The sequence below is a fragment of the Glandiceps talaboti genome, chromosome 7, assembly GCF_964340395.1.
Source record: "Glandiceps talaboti chromosome 7, keGlaTala1.1, whole genome shotgun sequence".
Classification (NCBI taxonomy): Eukaryota; Metazoa; Hemichordata; class Enteropneusta; family Spengelidae; genus Glandiceps; species Glandiceps talaboti.
This window is the reverse complement of record NC_135555.1, coordinates 15559808-15581718: the sequence shown is the minus strand read 5'-3', so window position 1 is coordinate 15581718 and position 21911 is coordinate 15559808. Positions and strand designations below refer to the sequence as shown.

The 21911-nt window shown below is 35.9% G+C and overlaps 1 protein-coding gene and 1 pseudogene across 1 annotated transcript; both read right to left on the bottom strand.

Moving 5' to 3' along the window:
* Positions 1 to 3353: 3353 nt before the first annotated feature.
* Positions 3354 to 11215, bottom strand: LOC144438004 (steroid 17-alpha-hydroxylase/17,20 lyase-like). The gene is made up of 10 exons (XM_078127036.1): positions 11001 to 11215; positions 10732 to 10882; positions 9850 to 10026; positions 8999 to 9092; positions 8530 to 8691; positions 7632 to 7840; positions 6376 to 6501; positions 5211 to 5450; positions 4321 to 4419; positions 3354 to 3619 (listed from the first exon to the last, which is right to left on the bottom strand). The coding sequence occupies exons 2-10, from the start codon at positions 10871 to 10873 to the stop codon at positions 3354 to 3356; spliced, it is 1515 nt and encodes a 504-aa protein (XP_077983162.1). The 5' UTR covers positions 10874 to 10882; positions 11001 to 11215.
* Positions 11216 to 13108: 1893 nt separating this feature from the next.
* On the bottom strand, positions 13109 to 14774 carry LOC144438003 (steroid 17-alpha-hydroxylase/17,20 lyase-like; annotated as a pseudogene).
* Between the last annotated feature and the right edge of the window lie 7137 nt (positions 14775 to 21911).

Genomic DNA, 21911 nt, shown 5'->3' with positions numbered 1-21911 from the left:
CGGGCCTTCAGTAACTATAGGCATCTCTGTTGCCATGGTACCACACCCGGATACCACACATGCCGTTATTTTTTTCAGCAGAAAAAATATGCCTGGTTTTCGGGACTGCTTTGCTCATAGATCTTGGAGGGTCCCCTATTAGATTTACGGTTTGCGGTATCAACAAACCAATACACCCGCCGACATCAAAGCGTGGACAAACGGAACTTGTTACAAACAGGGAAAGTAAACAAAATGAAATGGATTAATAACACACGGCTCAGCATGTTGGAACAACAGAGTCTTGTACTACACAGCATGGTTTGATAAGTTTTATGGCCTCTTTATGTGATATTTTTTCATTAGTTTGTAAATATATGCATGCATACAGTGATATCAGACCATTGCTGCACACTTTGTTCCAATTCAATTTTAGCAAAAACACCAGGTTGTACTATTGTAAACACTAGATCTTTTCTGTAAGGTCGATCATCGGTTTGAAAAGTTGGACAAGAAAGTCCAGGGCAATACTAAAACTGAGAGAATACTAAATAACGTCATTAACAAATTCGTTCATGATTTCCAGGTGTTAGAAGCGGCTTTCGAAAAAGACAGCCCACATTTAAACTCTTAATGTAGTGTATCCCGGCACAAAGTAACAATAAGTATGTTTCCATGTTTCCGATATCTTTAGGCCTGGATAAACAGCAGTTTATACTGTTCTGGTAATTGATGTTTCAAGTCTCACGAGACTTCAGGACTAGATTTGTCTAATACGTCAATTACTAAATGTAGCCTTGGAAATTTAATAATGTTAATGGGAAAGTCAGGGTTGAATCGATTGAATGATTGACAGCTGTGCTTTTCACTAATTAAAATATTTCAGTGAAATATACATATAAAGAGATAATTAAGGTATAATTACCGTGATAAGGTATTAGAGAGGTGTGGGTCGTATATATTAATTCAGTTCAGTCTAACCATTCACAGTTTGTTTCTTATTCTATAATGACTAAGATGGTGAAATCAATCAACGGCACAATCAATTTTTAAAAAATTCGTCTTTGTTCCTTATCCAAATCATTCAAATCAATAATACAGTGGCCAAAGTAATTGCTAGCTGACGTCATAAAAAAAAACCAATTTGACAGCAATTACATATCACATTTGAAAGATGCTTTTGTTTACTTTATTCAACATTTCGGTTCATTATAAGTACCTTGTTTATCAATGAAATGAACAGAATTACTGAATATTAAGTGTTACTTTTAAAGTTTCACTTACTGTAAAAATAAAAAAAAGGGTACCGCGAAAGTATTAACAAAAACTACCAAAAAGGAACATAGACACGATAGCACAGATGGAAAACATGATATTTTATGAGTTTGGAATTTTAAAAGTTAATTAATTAAAGTGGCCATATCGATGAGGACTGGGTATTATTTTGGCTTTCTATGTATAAAATCATGGTTGAAAAAATCAACGTGAATCAACAAATGCGAAATCCTTGTTTGTAATTAGTTATTGTATGCACAATAACAAACTTAATTGTTGGACATGTTTTAATTTTTTGCAATACATTGTGTTACAAATTTAGACTTGGTCAGTGTTGTTTCACATTGATTTTGCAAGTAGAAAGTCATGATAGAATTATTTTATAAATTAAAAATCCAAAAATAAATACCGAATATTCGTCCATATGGCCACATTAACATATCTCTCATGTATTATGCGAGTGATTTATTTACAGCATGCAGCAAACTATTATAACCTGTAGTGTTATATGTGTAAAAAAAAAAAAAGGTTGAGAGGAAAATAGCATGAAATATAAAGCTAATCGCTTTGACTGTGACCCAAAGGGTATAAAGTGACTTTGTAACGTTTCCACCATATATTATGCAAATTGATATATCGATCTAGTGATTCGTGATTCATATAACTGTTTATAGCCTCTTTTAGCACATAAGCTTATATGTGATGATGATTCGATTCGTATTCTGAAGTCAATTTCGTAAATATTGTGATGTTATATAAAACACGTCATATGTAGCTGTTCAGAGTGATAATTAAATAATAAGCACAGTCGTATGTGAAAGTGTACGTGTGATGACTTGGTTTTAATGATTGTTGAAATAAAATCCTAAGACGCCAGATGGTAAAAAATAAAACAGACGTGTATAGTTGGACATAGATAGTCATTTTACACACAAACACGGCGCTAATGAATGTGTGTGTGTAGAAATAAAATACTTGTTAAAAACGCCTTTCCACAATGTGTAGTGTGATAGTAGCGCTGTATAATTATTACTCATGGCACAGCCCTATAAAGTCATAATATAACACGCACAGGTCTACGGGTGACATACTACATCTACTTTACTGAGTAGACATCCAACAAGGATTATCAACACCCAGGTATAACGCTGGCGGCGTCCCTTTAGATCTCACCAAGATTCAGGTGATGAGCACAAACAATGGAATCGATGATATCGATGATGGCGAGGGTAGATTTAAAAATGTCTATTGTCTTTGCTTTTTGGACGGATAATGGTAAAATACTCAAATGTTCAAAGAATAATTAAGTGAATATCTATAACATTAATTCTTGACGATGATTTAAATGAAGGAAGAACCAGGGGAGGGGAGAGAGAGAGAGAGAGAGAGAGAGAGAGAGAGAGAGAGAGAGAGAGAGAGAGAGAGAGAGAGAGAGAGAGAGAGAGAGAGAGAGAGAGAGAGAGAGAGAGAGAGAGAGAGAGAGAGAGAGAGAGAGAGAGAGGAGAGAGAGAGAGAGAGAGAGAGAGAGAGAGAGAGAGAGAGAGAGAGAGAGAGAGAGAGAGAGAGAGAGAGAGAGAGAGAGAGAGAGAGAGAGAGAGAGAGAGAGAGAGAGAGAGAGAGAGAGAGAGAGAGAGAGAGAGAGAGAGAGAGAGAGAGAGAGAGAGAGAGAGAGAGAGAGAGAGAGAGAGAGAGAGAGAGAGAGAGAGAGAGAGTCATATGCCAGTCAACCCAGCTGTATGAATTATGACACGACTGGACAGAGATTACTAAGATTATATGCGGTAAAGGTAACAAATGATTCTACTAAAATGGCCATGCCTTAAAAATCGGATGGCATATTGAGCAGACTGACCTTCCAATAAAGCTATAAATAATCCGATTGCTTTTTCAAGATGATAAATACTACCAGAATCGTCTGTCTGTCTGTCTGTCTGTCTGTCTGTCTGTCTGTCTGTCTGTCTGTCTGTCTGTCTGTCTGTCTGTCTGAGTGAGATAGATTCCAATCAACTCGAGTAATTTAAATCTTATTTTTGATAACGTAATTAGGTAATAATAATTATAATTAATAATAAATCGAATTAAAGTAATCCATAATTATATCACAATGTTGGCGTCTCAATGCGATCCCTGGCAATCACTTCATAGGGTATACATCTTGTCACCAAAGACTCAAATGTAGGCTTCAAAGAAGGTTTTCCCTTGCCTGGTGCTGGCATGAAAGTATATTGCTGGAACAAGGAGGCGAATATGAGTACCAGTTCGTTCTTTGCCAGGACCTCTCCCACGCACACACGACGTCCAGCAGAGAACGGTAAGAAGCTATTAGGTTTTGGTAACGGCTTACCATCCTCGTCCAAGAAACGCTCTGTTTAATAAACAAGAAAAATGCCATCAACTGTTTAATTTAACTTATACCATGCACTAGCCAGGTTCAACAAAAAATATGGAATATATACTCTGGTCGTTCTACGTCAAGACAACGCGTGACTACGTCATTGGTTCTGCTGTGTTTGGAATATTTGTCCCAACGCTCATATACATGTATTGCCATTACTTTCCCCGATTTGTTTATCTGTTACTGGCGATGGTATAACTATATTTATATTATGCTTCAATATTGTTCATCGATCATTCAGCCGGAAAATACTCGAGACCTAAAGGTTTTCAGAGCTCGTATATTGGGGAATGATATCAGTGATTACATTCCTAACAATGTGAAAATAATGTATGATTAAAGTGTAGATTTCCAATAATGAGAAACTCCAAACTTTAGAATTTCAGAACATCTCAGAAACCACAACTCGTCACTCGACCAACTACACAGACCACTATTCAAAGTTTAAAAGTCAAAACAGACACATGCAAAGTGAATAACAAGTTTTTCTTTAGGTAAATATTATTGCCAAAAAGGCTTTGTACAGAATATTTACTGTCAATTTTTGAGTGACGGTTCTCATCTAAGAGGGTAAAAATAGAGAAATAAAGAACACGTTTCCCCGTATACGTAGTGATGACTACATGTATTCCAGAACCTGTACAATCCATAGTATTATTAAATATCCTTACCTGGACGAAACTCCTCAGGATTATCCCATTGTCGCTCATCCATATGCAAATTCCAATGGTTTATCCATACCTGTGTGTCTTTCGGTATGTTGTAGCCACCTAGCAAAATACATGAAGGAATATTTCATTATCAACAAAATTAAGTAGACTTGTGCTTAGAATAAATACAGTTTTTGCGACATTTTATCTGAATGAAATTAACAACCATGCCATCATGCAGACATCGAGACATTGGCGCCCGCGTGTCTGTGTCTAGTTGCCGTACGTTTCGATGGTTGATTTCATCTAGACAAAATGTACAAGAAATTGTGATCTTGTTGTCTTAAAGTGTAGCGTGTACAGTTTCTTATTGGCTTCTGCTGATTGTATCAAACTGAGCCAGTGAACACTAACGTAAAATGGGGTGTAAAAACGTGTACGCAAGATCTCCTTTTCATAATTACTCCTGGTTTTTCCCATTGCAGTGACCAATTTAATCATTTAATGAAGTAAGTTCCCAACAAGCAATACTATGAAATCGCACGAAAATTATTTAGAAAGTCGTAAATTACGGCACTTTTTCACAATCTCTAATATAGTATGTCTATGGAGTTTCATTTGCTTATGTGAGTTTGTAATTATGTATTTTCTTACTTGTGCTCATCAATGGACTTGCGGGCAATAACCGAGATGATATTAGTTGATTTAGCTATGAGGTTAGTTACAAATGTGTTTGCAAGCATTAACCTTTAGATAACAGATTTAAAGATATTTGTACAGCTTTAGTATTTTAAAATAAAATGATATTTCTTACAAGACCAGCAGGTAGAGAAGTAAATGACTGGGATATTACCAGCCTAGCTATCTGTCAGTACAGAACTATGACTATCAAGGGTTGTTGTGTAACTTACCAACTGAAGTATCACAAAGAGTTTTGTGGGGAACACCGATTGGTGCAACGGTTCTTATTCTCATTACTTCATTGATCACAGCTTCGCAATATGCTAATTTGCCCTTGTCAGATAGCAATGGTAGGCGATCTTGACCAATGACGTCATCGAGCTCTTTTTGCACCTTGCTTTGTACATCCGGGTAATTGACGAGGTATACGATGCACCAGTTAAAGGTGTTGACGGTGGTATCCAGGCCGGCTGGTGGTTGAAAGAACAATGGATATGGTTTTTTAACATACAAACTCACACATAATATTAATTTTATCGCCATGGAAATACAAGAATGATTGATAGATAGACAGTGAGTAGGATAAGTGTTAACAGAGGGCGAACACCTCTAACTTTGTTATTTTACAGCTTACCACTAAATTTCTGTTGACTAAGAGATGAACAAGATTTAATTAAAAAAATAGCCTCGATATTTTCGCTAATATTCAAAACATGGTTTTAATATCACTAAACATTATCAGATTTATAGTTACATATTTGGGTAAGGTTGGGGATCACGATTCCTAATTCCAGTTGTGATACTATGTACATCATTGTGCTCGCTTAGTACTCTGCCTGGCGATGGCAGTCCCTAGATGGGTGGGTACCCATGCTTGGTATCGAAGTTTCAATTGTACCCCTTTTCCCGGAATATTTCAATGTAAAACATTCCATTTTTTAGTGAATCTGGGAGAAAATCACTGCCAAAAACACCACCTTATTTCCGAAGTCTTGGAGGTTTTACCTTCAAGGACACCTCATCCATACATTGCACGTACACTGTTTGTCCTAATGTTAGGGTGATCCGAAAATGTACCTTTTTTTCGATTCCACGGACCTAGATGTCCGAAGAAAAACACCCCTTTTCTGTGAAATATCTAACAAGCATGCGTACCCGCTTCGTGAGGGACTGCCACCACTGGGGTACTCTGTCTGTCTGTCTGTCTGTCTGTCTGTCTGTCTGTCTGTCTGTCTCTTCATGTCACTACACCTCCCCTTTACAAATAAAGACTCAATGATATAACATTAATAAACAAACCACCGTCTAACTGGTGAGTATTTGTGCTAAAGAAGTAAATGGATCAAATGTTACGTTTGTCGGTAAGCCTATGCCTCTTTCTGGATGGTAACCTACCTCCAAATATATCGGAGAGCGTTTGTCGTAGGTTGACATCAGTCAGGGTATTTGCATGTTCTTCTCCTGCTGCTGTGGAATCTTTCTGTATTTTCAGAATGTCGTCCACAAGATCATGAATGTTGTCTGGTGAATATATATGACAATGAGAACGATTAGATCGCTTGAATTATATGAAACACATTAGTCAAGAACGTGTGTCACCAACTGAAAGAAGATTCACATTATAAGGGAATTACTTACATGTATTTTAAGTAGGAAATCAATTAGGGCACACTACGAGGACGTGCTCGCTGTATAATCTCTTTATTTCTTCACAATCTACAGAGGTATACCCATAATATTACAACCAATGACTTTGATACATGCAAAGTATATGTTACACAGCACATCGCAGGTTACTGTTCACTTTCTTTGTTTGATACAACCACGCAGAAACCAATATGATGCACTTTAAGATAACAAGGTTTCTTTCTACATTTTGTGCAAGTGAAATGAGCTTATTACATGCCACCCTGCAGACATCAAATGCGGATATCAAAACAAAGTTAGTGATTGCCATTTAGATGATATATTATAGTTTATTCGTTGACATTTCTTCTGTGTGACGTACACCAGCGACAGCCAAGTATTTCAAGTGGTAGTAGTTATTAACATGCCCAGGGAACGTTTAGGTAGTAAACAAATGAATTGGATTAATAACACTTAGCATAGCATGTTGGAAGTATAGAGCCATGTATGGTTGCATGGTTGACAAAAACGGTTATATTACTTATTTACACAATAGCTTACATTCACAGACGAATTCCAAGTTGCCCTGACATTTCATGTGGATGAAGAGGCCAAAAATCTTTGTTGTTTTTTTATCAAACCGTATATGTCTTTTGACTTTTAACATACTGTGCCAAGTGTTATTAATCAAATTCAGTAGTTGACTTCCCCTGTTTTTGTAACAAGTTCCGCCCTTAAATTGTTGCCTGTCGCTGTTATACTGGAAGTATCATAACGAAAAAAGCTGCATAATATTAATCGCAGCTATATTTTCTACTGAAATTATTACTTTAATATCTCTACATTATTTCCCCCTAACTCATTATGAATGTGTTTTGTTTGAAACTTGTATTAAAAAAAGGTTTCGATTATTCTCACCTTATTTAATTGGCGAAGTGAAACTTCCATTACAATGTACATCACTACCATATTTCGAGTGTTATTGAGGACGTCGATATAAAGAGAAGTTTTGAAATTGCACGTACCTTCATCAAAATTCTTTTTATGCTTGTCGATTTTTCTCTGAATCAAAGAAATCCACCTATTCACAAACTCTTTAGCCAAACGAAGTCCTTTTGTAGGAACATGACGGAAAATAGGAATAAAATCAGCAAGAAGACCACTACCAAAGCTTTCATTGGCTTCTTTCATAATTGTTAATATCTCCTGGAATTCAGGGTCATCCAGGTCGTAGCTAGAAAGTAAAAATTCGGAATTTTAACTATCTGACTAAAATGTATATTAAAATTTTAAAAATGTCCAAAATTAATACAAATTCACAACTACAATGTTAACATCCTGAAAGTGAAGATAATGTTATAGATATGAATGTCTTTGTATGTATGTATGTATGTATGTATGTATGTATGTATGTATGTATGTATGTATGTACTGTCTGTCTGCCTGCCTGCCTGCTTGTCTACCTGCCTACCTGTCTGTCTGTCTGTCTGTCTGTCTGTCTGTCAGTGGAAATAGTACCTCAATAACCACTGCATCAATTTTACTGAAATTTAATACTTGTCTGCCTTATGGGAATGACATGAGCAGAAATGGTTTTGGTAGGCACCATATGGATATTGATAAGTAAGTAAGTAAGTAAGTAATAAGTAAGTAAGTGAGTGAGTGAGTGAGTGGGTGGGTGGGTGAGTGAGTAAGTAAGTACGTAAGTGATGAGGCATTCATTTTACATTACATGCGGTACGTATACGGCTGTGTTTGTGATCGGATCTTTAATCATGTCGACAGGCATGCAGTTAAGTATTACAGTAGATCTCTAAACGAAAACGCTACACTATAACAGCTTAACTATAGAATGCATGCATGCATTAGTCACCATGTGTGAAGTTGTTTTTGTCTTCTCGTCAGTACTCATATTAAACTCACCGTTCACCAAAACACATTGACGAAATGACATTTGCAACCATTAACATAAGTAATGGTTGTGGGTCGAATGGTTCTCCATTCTTCTCATCGATGGCTTTCTGTAAACGTGGAAAAGCTTCCTCTCTCACCAGAGTTTCCAATTTTGATCCACTCGCATAATTCCTACAAATATAATGGACATATATATTTATATATATTATATATATAATATATATTATATATATAATATATATATATATATATATATATATATATATATATATATATATATATATATATATATGTGTGTGTGTGTGTGTGTGTGTGTGTGTGTGTGTGTGTGTATGTTTATTCCCAATCAGACATATTCGGCGACATAGAAATTATAATACAATACACATTATGTAATACGTATCGCTTTGTAATAGAGTCAAATTATATTTTGTAGAAATATTTCTTGTTTTCAAAAACCACATAGTGCATTACGTACCTGATCGCTTGGTGACTTATTTTGCGAAGAAGTTTCCACTTTGGGGTAAAGTCGCCAAATATTATATTTTCGCCTCCTTCTGATGCTAGTTGTACTGTTTAAATAAGAAGAGATATTTTCAATGTAATGACGACTAAAAATAAGACAAAATAGAAGGTAATTATCTTTGTTCAATCTAACTAACATTGTGCAATATAATCTTATACAAATACAGCTACTAGCGCTGGACCCGGTAAAATCAACTTTCCTGAGCATTACAACCCATTCAATTTACCGTTCAACGCCACCGTTTGATACAGCCACGTAAAATAAAAGATCGTAATTCCTTGCCACATTTGTCTAATAAATGAAATTTTCCATAAACATACTGCAAATAGACAGACACGAGGGCGCCAATGCTTTCACGTCTGCATTTCATGTCTACATGGTTCATGGTGGCACGTTATATTATTTCATTTAGATAGATGTCGCAAAAAAACTAATCGAACGCATCATTAAATTTTGCCATCTTAAATATTATATTGCGTATACCGTTTCTTATTGGTTTCTGCGTGATTGTGTCAAACATAACTAGTGAACGGTGACTTAAAACGGGTTGTAAATAGGTTTAGATCAGAATACTAGTAAAAGTTAATATTACTTCTGAGAGATAGCATCGACATAAACAATGCGCATTGCATATTTTTCGCCATATCTTTTTTATTTGAAACATTTACTTGATGTATTGTTTGTCCATAACTCTAGTAATTTTTAGCTTGCCCAGTATTTTGGAGTTGTGAAACATTGGAAAAGTGAACACGCTATCCCACGTGTATATATTGATGAACAAAAACGCCATTCTCCCGACTTACTAGAATACATTGTTAATGATCTGCCAGCAAACTCGTTCTGTTTCTTCACAAGCGCCTCCTTGACCACCTCGATCTCATTCAGCATTATTATCCGATCTCCGCCGATTTTCAACGAATACACATCCCCATATTGTTTAGTGTACTTCGTCAAGGGTGTCATTGGATCTTTTACCAGCTCTGCAATAGTAACACAATGGTCGTTCTTTACTGTTCTTACCAATATAAAAACTTTTTGGGGTATTGTATTTCATGAAAACTGTGTAAACTTTGAATACTTTTGAAGTGCTGTTTAAATGCAATTCCCAAAGAGAGATACAATGGGACATCTAAATGGAAAACATGTAACATGCATAAAATGACCATTTCCCAAGGCCATATTTAATATAGGTGAGAAGTGGGTAGGGTGAATATACAGCCTGTCTAAAAATTACCTTTCAGGGGCTTAGTTTGATACAACCATGCTGCATTTTGTTTAAATACAATAAACCATTTTAAAAACGTAATGCAACGAGACACGCTGGCACCAGTATTTTAACGTGTGCATTTCATGTCTGCGGGGTGACATGTTTGTCCATTGTTATTTGTGCAGTTTCTGCGTGGTTGTATCAAACAGAGCTAATAAATTGTAACTTAGAACGGGCTGTACATAGTACCAATCAAGAATGACCGCTTGGCAGACAAATATCGCTAGCACTAGCCTAGCTCTCAACCATAATGGCGTCACCAGTGCACTTACTTTGATTTGACCCGATATGAGGTCAACATATATGGTCCTCTATATAGCTTTGTGTACATTGACTAAAGCATTGTCTGGTAAAAAACGACCTCGATCTATATAGCGTATTTAACAGTGTATAATAAATCTCGGTTAAGTAGCCTTACCTGCTATACTACCAATAAAAGGCAAGCCCCTTGGTCCTGGAGGGAAACCAGCAGGTATATGTACACTCCGTACAGCAAATACCACGAGTATCACCAATAATAGCAGAATGACGTTGACGGGGTCAGTGAAAAGGGAAAGCATTGTACTGACCTAAATAAAGGACAACAGCGAGATTATTTTCGAGTTCAATTATTTTGATATTATATTTTACATCAAATCGTTCAAAAGGGCGTTGAAAACTAACACCATTTTAACGGATGGAACCCACCTTGTTCGCTCGTTATGTCAGGGAAAAACTGTTGTGTACTTGAAAAACCCTTCACAAATTCCAAGGTCATAAAAGAAACCAGTCCTGTTATGAAGAACGTTCTTTCGGTCCTGTCCTGTTTCTGCCCTAAATGAGTTCAAAACTGTCAGAATTTTGGCTCACTGTCCTTTCTCGCTATGGAATTCACCGCTCGTTACGGTAACGTTACTACTTGTGATAACGTCGCAAACGGCAACAGTTTTATTGAGTCACAACAAACAAAAGGTATATGGTCATTATCACATGACTCGATAGCGTGATATTTACACAGGGCGTGTTCGTATTATAACTAGGAGAGAGGTGATTGATAACTTCAAGAGGGCCTAATACGATCGTTGAGAGCGATGTGAAATGATTGTGATCATTTTGATAACATGCACTCTAAAGCAAACCTCAGAACAAAAGAGAAAAAAAACCATGGACCTAGACAAACGTTGTAATTCATTTGCAATTTATTAATTAAGTCATATGAATTTGATTATCTTCAGTAATACTTCCTGGATACAAAATTCGCATGTTATCGATGTTAACACTATTACTTTTATACAGTAAATCCGAGTACTGAGTTCTAGAAATGTTTACATGTTATCTGGTGGATTATTTTGACAAGTTCACACTGAAGAAAAATCTTTCATAGAAGTAATGATTTATAAAAATGAAAATTCCTCTAGCACACTGATGACAATCACGCACGTGTTTCAAAAGTTACATACTAAATCAAAGTTCAAATTGGATAACTTGAAAAAATTGCTATCAATGTCAATGCCACTTTGATTAATAGGACGAATGTATTAGTACTACTGATAAAATCATACAATAGTTCATGGCTAGAGATATACACCCATCAGGATGATAAGTATTCATCTTCTTACAAAGTTGTTCTAAGGACTTGTCAACCTTGCTACAATGAAGGAAGAAGACCTGTAACAAGGAATTCAATAAAGAGAAGAGAAAAGAAGTTGTAGAGAGACTGGCAGGACAGAAAGGACAGAGAATAGAACTGAAAAAATACATATTTTTTTCCTTGCCCCCCCCCTTTTTTTTAATTTCGCCCGCCCGCCCGAGTGACTATTCACTGGAGATGAGAAACAAAAACAGGTCAAGCTTAGTTAAATGACCGAGGTACTACTTTTTGAATACTGTATTAAACAGTTCTTACGTAAATTGTAATATTATAGTGCTGTTGGTGCGTGAAAACATATCTTGGATATAAACAGGTGCATTATCATACAAGGCCTTACAACTAGTAAAATTACTTTAAAAATGTACTATTAAGATAATTTTTACAGCCAACCAAAGAATATTTGACATAATCTTGTAAATTGATTGAATTTTGTATATAAATATATGTTCTGTTTATGTTGAACAAAGTTGCAATAACATTAATGTATTTACATTGTGTATTGAGATCTAGATTGTCTTTCATCTAATCCATTATCCATGTTATTGCACATGATTTAGTTATGCATTTGAAAATTATTAGATGGAAATTATCACCACTATTCTTTGAAATGATACACTATGAATATTAATAAATCACGTGATATACAACTATACAATGTTACATGTTATCATGATAGGACAACATTGCCTTGGGCAGGCCGTGATTTTAGTCTCTTGTGATTTAGTGGATAGGTATGCATGCGAAATACGACTAGGCAATATCAATTATTTATATTATACACTTATTGCCTTGCAATTGGTATGAGGCACAAGTAGAAGTGTATTGGCCGGAGGGCTGTTATGCAGCAACTATACGAGGCTGAAAGCAAGGCCACCTTAAAGAAAAAATCATAACAGAAAGATTTTGGTTGGCGGCCATCTTGTGAAATAGCCGCCATATTAGATTTCTTAGTGACGAATGTTACTTTCTATCACAGTGACCTTTTAATATTGACTGTACAAAATGTAAAGCTTGTATAACAAAGTGAACTATCCTAGCTCAAAGCTGCTATCCTCGCCACTATATATTTTAATTTAACTACAAGAAGTTTAGGTCAAATCTAAACTGTCAAAATTGATGGTATACTAGTTAATATCATTATAAACAAAAGATCCAATCAATCCATTCATGATCCAATTCGATCCCTGGCAATGACTTTATAGGGAATGCATCTTGTCGCCAAACCTTTGAAGGTTGGTTTCAAGGCAGGCTTTCCCTTGCCTGGTGTTGGCAGGAAAGTATATTGCTGGAACAAGGAGGCGAATATGAGTACAATTTCGTTTTTTTTGCAATGATCTCACCAACGCAGACACGGCGTCCAGGAGAGAATGGTAAAAAGCTATTGGGTTTTGGTAATGGCTTACCAAGAAACGCTCTGTATAAAAAAAAAACAACAACAAAAATCACGCATAAGTCATCAATTTACAACGTTTATTTTGAGTTCGGGTTTCATTTTCTGTCAAGTGAAGGCGCTGTCCACCTACTTTCCTTTGCACTTCAATTCACTTGCATTCTGATGTAGAAACAAAGCAAGAAAGCTCACTAAACGACTGTTTTGATATTTTGTCTTTACCGGAGACATTATGCTTACAACCTATTTAAAATGGCCCCTTTCTCGTCAGCTACATATTTATGTAGGAAGAATATATAATTAACAGTTTTGTATTAAACCTGCAGGGCAAACTGTGCACGTGTATCTTACCTGGACGAAACTCTTCAGGATTATCATCGAGTCCCATTGTTTTTCATCCATATGCAAATTCCAAATATTGATCTACACCTGCGTCCCTTTCGGTAAATTATATCCACCTAAGAAAAGAAACAATCGGCACATTCGGACTTTCATTGTATTTTCGAATAGTTAGATTTAATTTGGTTTGCAGAGGTTTTCGCAAAGCACTATTTGTTAGATGGGATCTGTACATAGGTTGCGATATGCTAGCCGGCTGCTCTTTGCATATTAAACAGTGACATTTACCGCATAGTCACTTTGAAGGATATAGACAGGATGTTAACACCAGATTTTGACTACAGTGAAGTTAACATACCAACTGAAGTATCACAAAGAGTTATATGGGGAAGAGAGACTGGCGCAACCGCCCTAATTCTCATTGGTTCATGGATCACAGCTTCACAATATGATAAGCTGCCCCTATCGGATATTATGGTAGACGATCTTGACGTCATCGAGCTCTTCTTGTACCTTCCTTTGCACATTCGGATAATTGACAAGGTATGCAACGCTCCAGTTAAGAGTGTTGATGGTGGTATCCAACTCGGCTTGTTACAGAATTGAACAAAATCAAGTTTATTTAAATAGAAACATTGTTACAAAATAGAATGCCTGTCTGCCTGTTAAAAAATAGAATATCTATCTGTCTGTTCCAAATAAAATAAAACGTCATACAGGCAAATCGAGGTTATTTACATAGAAACCTTGTTACACAAAAAATGCCCGTCATTTTGTTGACGTCTGTCTGTCATCTTAGTTGTCTGCCTATCTGAGTATATGCATGTCTGTTCGCCTGCCCGTCTGTATGTCTGTCTGTCTGAAATGTTTTAAATGATGTGTTTCTGGACTATTAAGTACATTGCTGTGTATACCTACCTCCAAATATATCGACAACAGTTTGTCATAGATTGACATCTGTCACACAGTCTGCCTGTTCCTCTCCCGCGGATTTGGCATCTTTCTGAATTTTCAGAAGGTCATCCACAAGATCACGAATGTTGTCTGGTAACAATTTAGATAATGAACATGTTAGATCTAGTCGGTTTTGACGACGGAACATTACAACATTTGTTAAAGATTTTCGGAACTTGGAAGGAGATGTGTTAGTAGTATAAGTAACATTAGACATTCAAATTACCTTCGTCAAAATTCTTCCTATGTTTGTCGACTCTGAATCAAGGACAACCATGCATTTATAGTCTCTGTAAGACGACAGTCTTTTGGTACATGTAAACCCATTCTAATGTATTGCAGTAACGGAATGCTCCTTTCACACCTTCCGTTTGAAGCTCTGCGTTGTACCCCTTCAATTCTACACTACAACCCCTAACCCCTCCACTTAACTCGCATTTTCACCTCTTCCATTACGCCTGCAATTACATACAAACACTGACGGTTGGTGTGGTCGAGGCTATCATAATTTTAAATGCCTCACTGTACGCACCCAAAAACCTTTCGAATATCATCCCTTTATATTAACAATATATTGAACTACTCCTTCCCATTGTCTAAGTCATAAAATAAGTTTATCTTTAGTTTTGCTTGTCTTTCAACCCTCGAATCAGTCAGTCATTAAAGTTGTGGCATATAATTGAAAAGAATGGTGATGTTTAGGTCAATTCAACTGGAATTGGAGTTTCGCCAGGAGTGACTTTTCAGAGACCTGCTCTCCATTTACGTACATTTTGTAATTAAGTAATTTGTGGGTTCAAGTTTTAGCTAGGGTATCGGATTTTCGTGATATTAAAACAGATGTTTGGAGTGCATGCATTTACTTTCGTTGGAGTTATTTACAGTGGGAAAATAATACTATTAGTTGGTAAATGGTATATTCAAAGGAATGTGTTTTTAATTTGACATCCTAATTGACACTTCACGTTATAACTTGTAGATTAAATACTACTACTAAAAGTAATGCATGTGTATGATGTGACTGGCAATGATGTAAACAAATAATTAATACATTTTTCTTTGTACACTATCGTTTGTTAAGTTTAGGAATTTGACTACTGGGCGTACCATGTATTTACTAACGCATGTTTGCTTTAAAATGTCAACAGTGGGACGCGAAACCTAGGAACACAGTAGATTGAACTATATGAATATGTTTTTCTCACACTATGCATGTTTCGTTTTGGCGAAACTAAAAAAAGTATATTTTCGATAACACGACTTTCTTTATTTGTTAGACAATACTTGGATGACAAAGGAAATCTTCAACAGAGAGTATTAAAATCAGATCATACAGAATTCCGTCTTTTAGTAAAATCTGATTTCTGAATGACATTGGAGATTATACCCCATACTCCCAAATCAGGTCTAGTGAATATATATGGAAAGCCTCAGTGTAAGTGTGAGGAAATATCGGTGTAATTGTCAGTACCTTATTCGAAACTCAATAGATTGACACATGCACCAATCATTTAGAAATAAGAATTAAAAACGTGACTCGTTGAATACGAAACTAGTAAATGTCAAAGATCCTACGAGGTGAGATAACTAAATCTGATATGACACGTTTGTGTCACAGTCTTTATGACAGTACATTCATTGAACACACAGTCTTAGAAGTTAATAATTACATCATAACGTGCAATTCAAAACTGCTGTCACTAGTGCTTGTGACGTTTTATGTGAAGAGGATCTGATCTGGTCAATCCTGGTAAAGTATCAAATAATAGTTTCCGACTCAAACAATTGACTGTTGTTGGATTTTACTTCGTGTTTGAATGATTGGCTATACTTACAATACTGATGACTTTTCGACATTTAGTCACAAAGTTTTTCAGAATTAGAAATCAAATGCCTTGTTGCTTGTTACACCGATTTGTGTTTGCCAAAAATGGGTCTCTGTTCTCTTTTTAGCTATACTAATTTACTTGAGTGGAAATTGGAGTAATTGGCCGGTAATTCGATACCTTCATGCTAAACAAACGTTTCACAACTTTGTTTTGCAAATATATATAAATTCTGACAACCCAAAGAGCCTTATGAAAAGCCACTCTGGCGTATTTGTATTTATCAACTTTATATCCGGTCAGAAAAATTACATATTGAATGAGCGTTTTGACAAATTTTCTTTTCTGTGGCAAATTTTGTGTACTGAAACGCGTTCCAACGTGTAGAATAAATATCAAGGTTCAGCCGGTCGTTAGTTTTAAAAACATAAGTAAATGACAAATACGTGTTGGTACTTGTCCTCAACTATTTGCTCACAATTGTGTCAAAATTCTAGAGATTGCTGTCGATTTAGGAACTATGCTGTAAACACGCGTTTTGAAATGTGCCTAGATATATCAGTGGGTACTAAATGTTTAACCAATACACACAACTTAATTTGATAAGCCGATAGCTTTAGATTGCAAACTATGTCAAATTAGGAGGTTTTGCCATAGTTTGGGAGGGTTTGACCCGGTAATCATTATATTTCTTAATTTCATATCGTTCCGAAAATAAAGTTTGAATATTAAATCTGAACTACATTTTATGGAGCTTTGTTGAATATACTTTTGATCTTCACACACAGCTGACAGACCAGGTAACTACACTCGAATCACTCTCATACTCAACTTTTGTATGCACCGGGATCTCACTTGAATCTTAGGGAATTAGCTCAGACTACACACAGTTCGTGTTTAAAAGTCTACTCGGGAAACCAAGGCAAGCACCAATCAAGTGCCTCGTTCACTGACTTCCCCCAAGTGCCCCTGCGAAGTGAAGTGCCCGCCTGTCAGTTCCAAGTGTTCTTTATTGTGACATCCTTAAAGTCCAAATTTACATAACGCATGGTCAATGGCCAAATAAATAATGCAATCCATATTAAGGTCTCCAGGAGGCGTTAAAATGCCCTAAAAGGTATTCTCAAAATATTGATGAATGATTACTATGAATCCAAGCTATCTATGAAATGCAGACTGTGATATCCTTGAGACAGTTTGTTGACCTTTCAGTCAAACTAGGACATGCGATGTTGTTAAAATATTGAGTTTACTGAAAATATGAGTATGTCATCTGAGACACTATCATTTCCCCCAAAGTCTCTGCACTGACTGACTGAAAATCCAAACAGTTCAAATGGAAACGATACTGTAGAACGAATTCTAGGTGAAGAAAGTAAAATTCGAAATATTGTCAAAGTTGTCGTTAACATAAAAATAAACATTTCGATCGAGTTATCATAAAATAGCATGAAAATAAGAAGTAATTATTACTGTTCGTATTTAATGTTAGAAATATAAAAGTCACACGACCCTTGAAAACCAAGATTACTAAAATCTCAAATTCAGAATCAGATATACTTATTTCGTCAACATGTACTTCAATGAACAAATGACATCAAATATAGACATCACAGATAAATAGAAGGTTGAATCGTTGGCTATTGAATTGTGTACTTCTCAATCACATCACAAACATAGGTTCGACTGGCTAGTCTTTTTCAATCTTTCACACAAACATACTGATATATATGACCATAAAGTACTGTTCTGGCCCCACTATATTCATTAACCGGATTCCCCACCAAAGTAACAAATATAGGGAGGGGGCCTCTACTGTTAAGGTAACCCTCCTCCATGTTTCTCTCTCTCTCTCTCTCTCTCTCTCTCTCTCTCTCTCTCTCTCTCTCTCTCTCTCTCTCTCTCTCTCTCTCTCTCTCTCTCTCTCTCTCTCTCTCTCTCTCTCTCTCTCTCTCCACTCAGTACACGGGATCGAATTGGACTTTTAGGGAATTAGCTCAAACCCCACACTATGTTCATGGTTAACCTGGATCATTTAGAAGTGGCCACTGAGCAGATCGAAGCTCCTTGTTTAGGCCTAGCTGTTGCCTTCAGCTCCAACTTCCAACTTCCAAAGAACGAATCCATAATTTTATTTCATTAAATTCTTATAAACGTAAAATATACAGTACTCAAATGATTGGGTGATAAAATAATGAGCACCATAAATGACTAAAACGGAAGTACTGCCGTCGCCTTAAGTCAATGCAAATGATATTGACAAATATGAAAAATAGCTAAACAATGTGATCACGTCATTGTTCCTCCATCTGACTGTAATCAGTCATTAGTTGACACTGTTGATCTTTTAATAACTTAATGTTGTCATCTTAGAATACTATTCGCGATATGCAAACATTTGTTCTAAGTATTAATTCATGACAGCTGAGAGTTCACGGTGACCTCGCAAAACATCAAAACTTAGCAAATATTAAAAAGTTTTATTCTGTCATCCGTAACACTACACCCCTGAGACCAGCACGTTTGAAGTCGCGGTAATCCAGTTTGTAGGTAGTTAAAAAGTTGGGAATATCCATTCCACCCAATACGAATGAAATATTTCCAAAAATAACCGGAAGATGTTGATATTTTTCTTCTTCTGTGTTATTTTTGGACATTTATTTATTGATATGTTTATTTAGCTGGTGTACATTTTCTTTTATATTTTTGTGCCTCTTTTTGTCTTGGGCCTAGAGCACGAGTCAACAGACAAATTTGAATTGATTTTAAGAAGTAGTGTTTGTGATAAAAAGGAACCAATTTTGTAAGTGTGGTTACAGTAGGAAAGTGACAACACACTTCAACTTGTTACTGTTTTGAAAGACGAGGACTAAACAAGGAATTTACGATACATTTATATTAAATTTAAATTTACAGCTTATGTTACAAAAATGTTTCAATTCAGTTTGTGATCATGGTGTTTTTTTAAGTCTCAAACAACGTTTTGTTGTTACAAAGTACATAAATCTGACACTGATATGAGCGTGTAAAATGATACATTTGATCTCACTGTGAACACAAATCAACATCACTGTCGGATGAAACAAAGGAGATTCAAACACAAAACATTTGTGTGTGTTCATAGTGACATTAAATCTAACATTTCGTGTGCGTGCGTGCTATCAGTGCCGGTATTTTGGTTGGTGTAATTCGTAACAAAAACAGTTGTATGTAAAAACATGCCTACATGAACCTCTGTATTGTTTCTGGTTTGGTAGTAAGTAAAACAAGCCAATGATTCGATCAACAATGATTTGATACGAAAACAATGGAATATGAGTCACAAAACAGTAAAATATATTCTCATCAAGGAAATTGTGTAGATATAGATCAAAATGGTATTTAATTTAATTTAAAATTAACCATGGTCACCAAAACACAGTGTTAACTCTATGGGAAAATATAATAGCGAACTACATTTTTCATTATTTCATTATGTCAAAGTTTAGAGAGAAGTCTAAGAAGTTTGATTTTCATGAAAATTGATTCTTGTTTGTATTTAGGTTGACTGCATCACTTCGATTCTTTATGTGGTATGTTACTGGGATGGGTCTGAAACTTGTGCTCACGTGTCGTCGTCAATTTTTCGTTATTATTAAGTTACTATTTACTGAAACATACCCAAGGATCAACAGTCAATGGCAGAAGTCTTACATTATCGGATGGTCTCATTTACTGCATTTAAACGTGAAATCGTTGCTCTGACAATTCGTCTTATTAGTAGTAACAACAAACTGAAATGGTACAAGGAACCCTGTCATAACCACCACGGCTATCATCAACTTCTACATCGGCGCGCAAAGGTAGTGTTCATTACCTTCTCACAAATCTTCGAATGGTGTAATTGTAACAGTTATAGAACAAAAGTCGGTTTTTGAACAGTTCACGGCTGTATAAAGTTGTATGTTTTGGCTGGTCACTGTTCAACACCGAAGTCAACTCAAACTTTGTGGAAACAAGACAAGTAGATTCGGCACCACTATCCCTAGTAAATCCGACACTAGGTCATCTTTATATCAGATGTGCTATAGTGATCTGAGATTTTATATAAGTAAATTTACAATGCACCTAATGACGGGAAAAGTCTTCAATTCAAGCACATGTAAATGTAATTTTTGCTGGACAATCACAAACCTGCATATCTGATCTAATTCACACGAAGTCACCTCCCAGGACACTCCGACCATCTGCCTTTGCACAAACCCAAGTACAGCTAAGTGTCATATGGTAAACGTGCGTTCTCACGTGCTGCACCTCGTCTATGGAATATACTGTCCATTAAAAAACAACGAAAATCAACATCGAACTCATTCAAAAAGATCATATCTGTTCTCCACAGCATTTTACCTGCACAGTGACTCTGAAGTCTATATCACAGTGGAACTGGCACTTATAAATTGATTGATTGACTGACTGACTGACTGACTGACTGACTGACTGATTGATTGATTGATTGATTGATTGATTGATTGATTGATTGATTGACTGACTGACTGATTGATTTCATTGACTGATTTTTGATTGCCATAAATAGAGAATGATTTAGACTAAAAGTTTTACATATGCAATAATATTCTCCTGTCAGTAATAACAGTTCTAGGGAGCACATTCATAATTCTGAAGATTCGAATCAAAGTAAGCTTTGAAAGTTTTACCGCACATTGATTTAATATCTGTCAACCCAGTCATTTCGTCATGGAATAAGTGAATGATTGATAGTTTGACGTGTAAAGTCACAAACATGTCGTGACGTTTATTTTGAACAGAAAAGAAATGACATATTTAAACAGCCACAGTGACTGTGTGACAAAAAAATCATTGAAAAAATACTGTATTTACCAACGGAAGTAAACATTGTAAAATTAGCGAGTGTAAATTTTAAAAGATTAATTGAAAAAATACTGTATTTACCAAAGGAAGTAAACATTATAAAATTAGCGAGTGTAAATTTTAAAAGATTAAATGAAATAAAGGGCAAACATTATCAAACGTTAAGGTATTGAGCAAATTGTTTTATTACCAGTTATTGACATTGTTTGTTTTTCGATTCATTTGACTTCCATACACCTTTCAAAATGTAATTACAAAAGCAAAGAGAATATATAAATGCCAAGTATAAGGTTCAGTAGTAGTTGGGCTGACGATTAAATTGTCGGATGGTCCAAGCAGGAAGTTTGGCAACGAACAAAAATGCGTCATTTCTTAGTTATTGCGGTGTGTACTTTGTCGCTTTACGCCATCGTAGAGGCCAACAAAATCAAACCCGTGAAGAAGAACGAATATGTAGCTGCTGAACTGCACACACAACCTGAGTTGAAGAACGTCAAGAAAGAAAATATTCTGGATGAGACGAAGGTATCTGAATTGAAGGTGAGAGACCACGTATACTGTAACTTCTTCCTCGGAAAGCACAACTCATA

Excerpts from the sequence above, each read along its gene's own strand:
- LOC144438004 (XM_078127036.1), bottom strand. The coding sequence starts at position 10,873 with ATGCTTTCCCTTTTCACTGACCCCGTCAACGTCATTCTGCTATTATTG. Across the intron at positions 10,027-10,731 it reads TTTTATTGGTAGTATAGCAG|AGCTGGTAAAAGATCCAATG; the intron begins GTAAGGCTACTT and ends TTACTATTGCAG. Across the intron at positions 8,692-8,998 it reads ATAAGTCACCAAGCGATCAG|GAATTATGCGAGTGGATCAA; the intron begins GTACGTAATGCA and ends TTATATTTGTAG.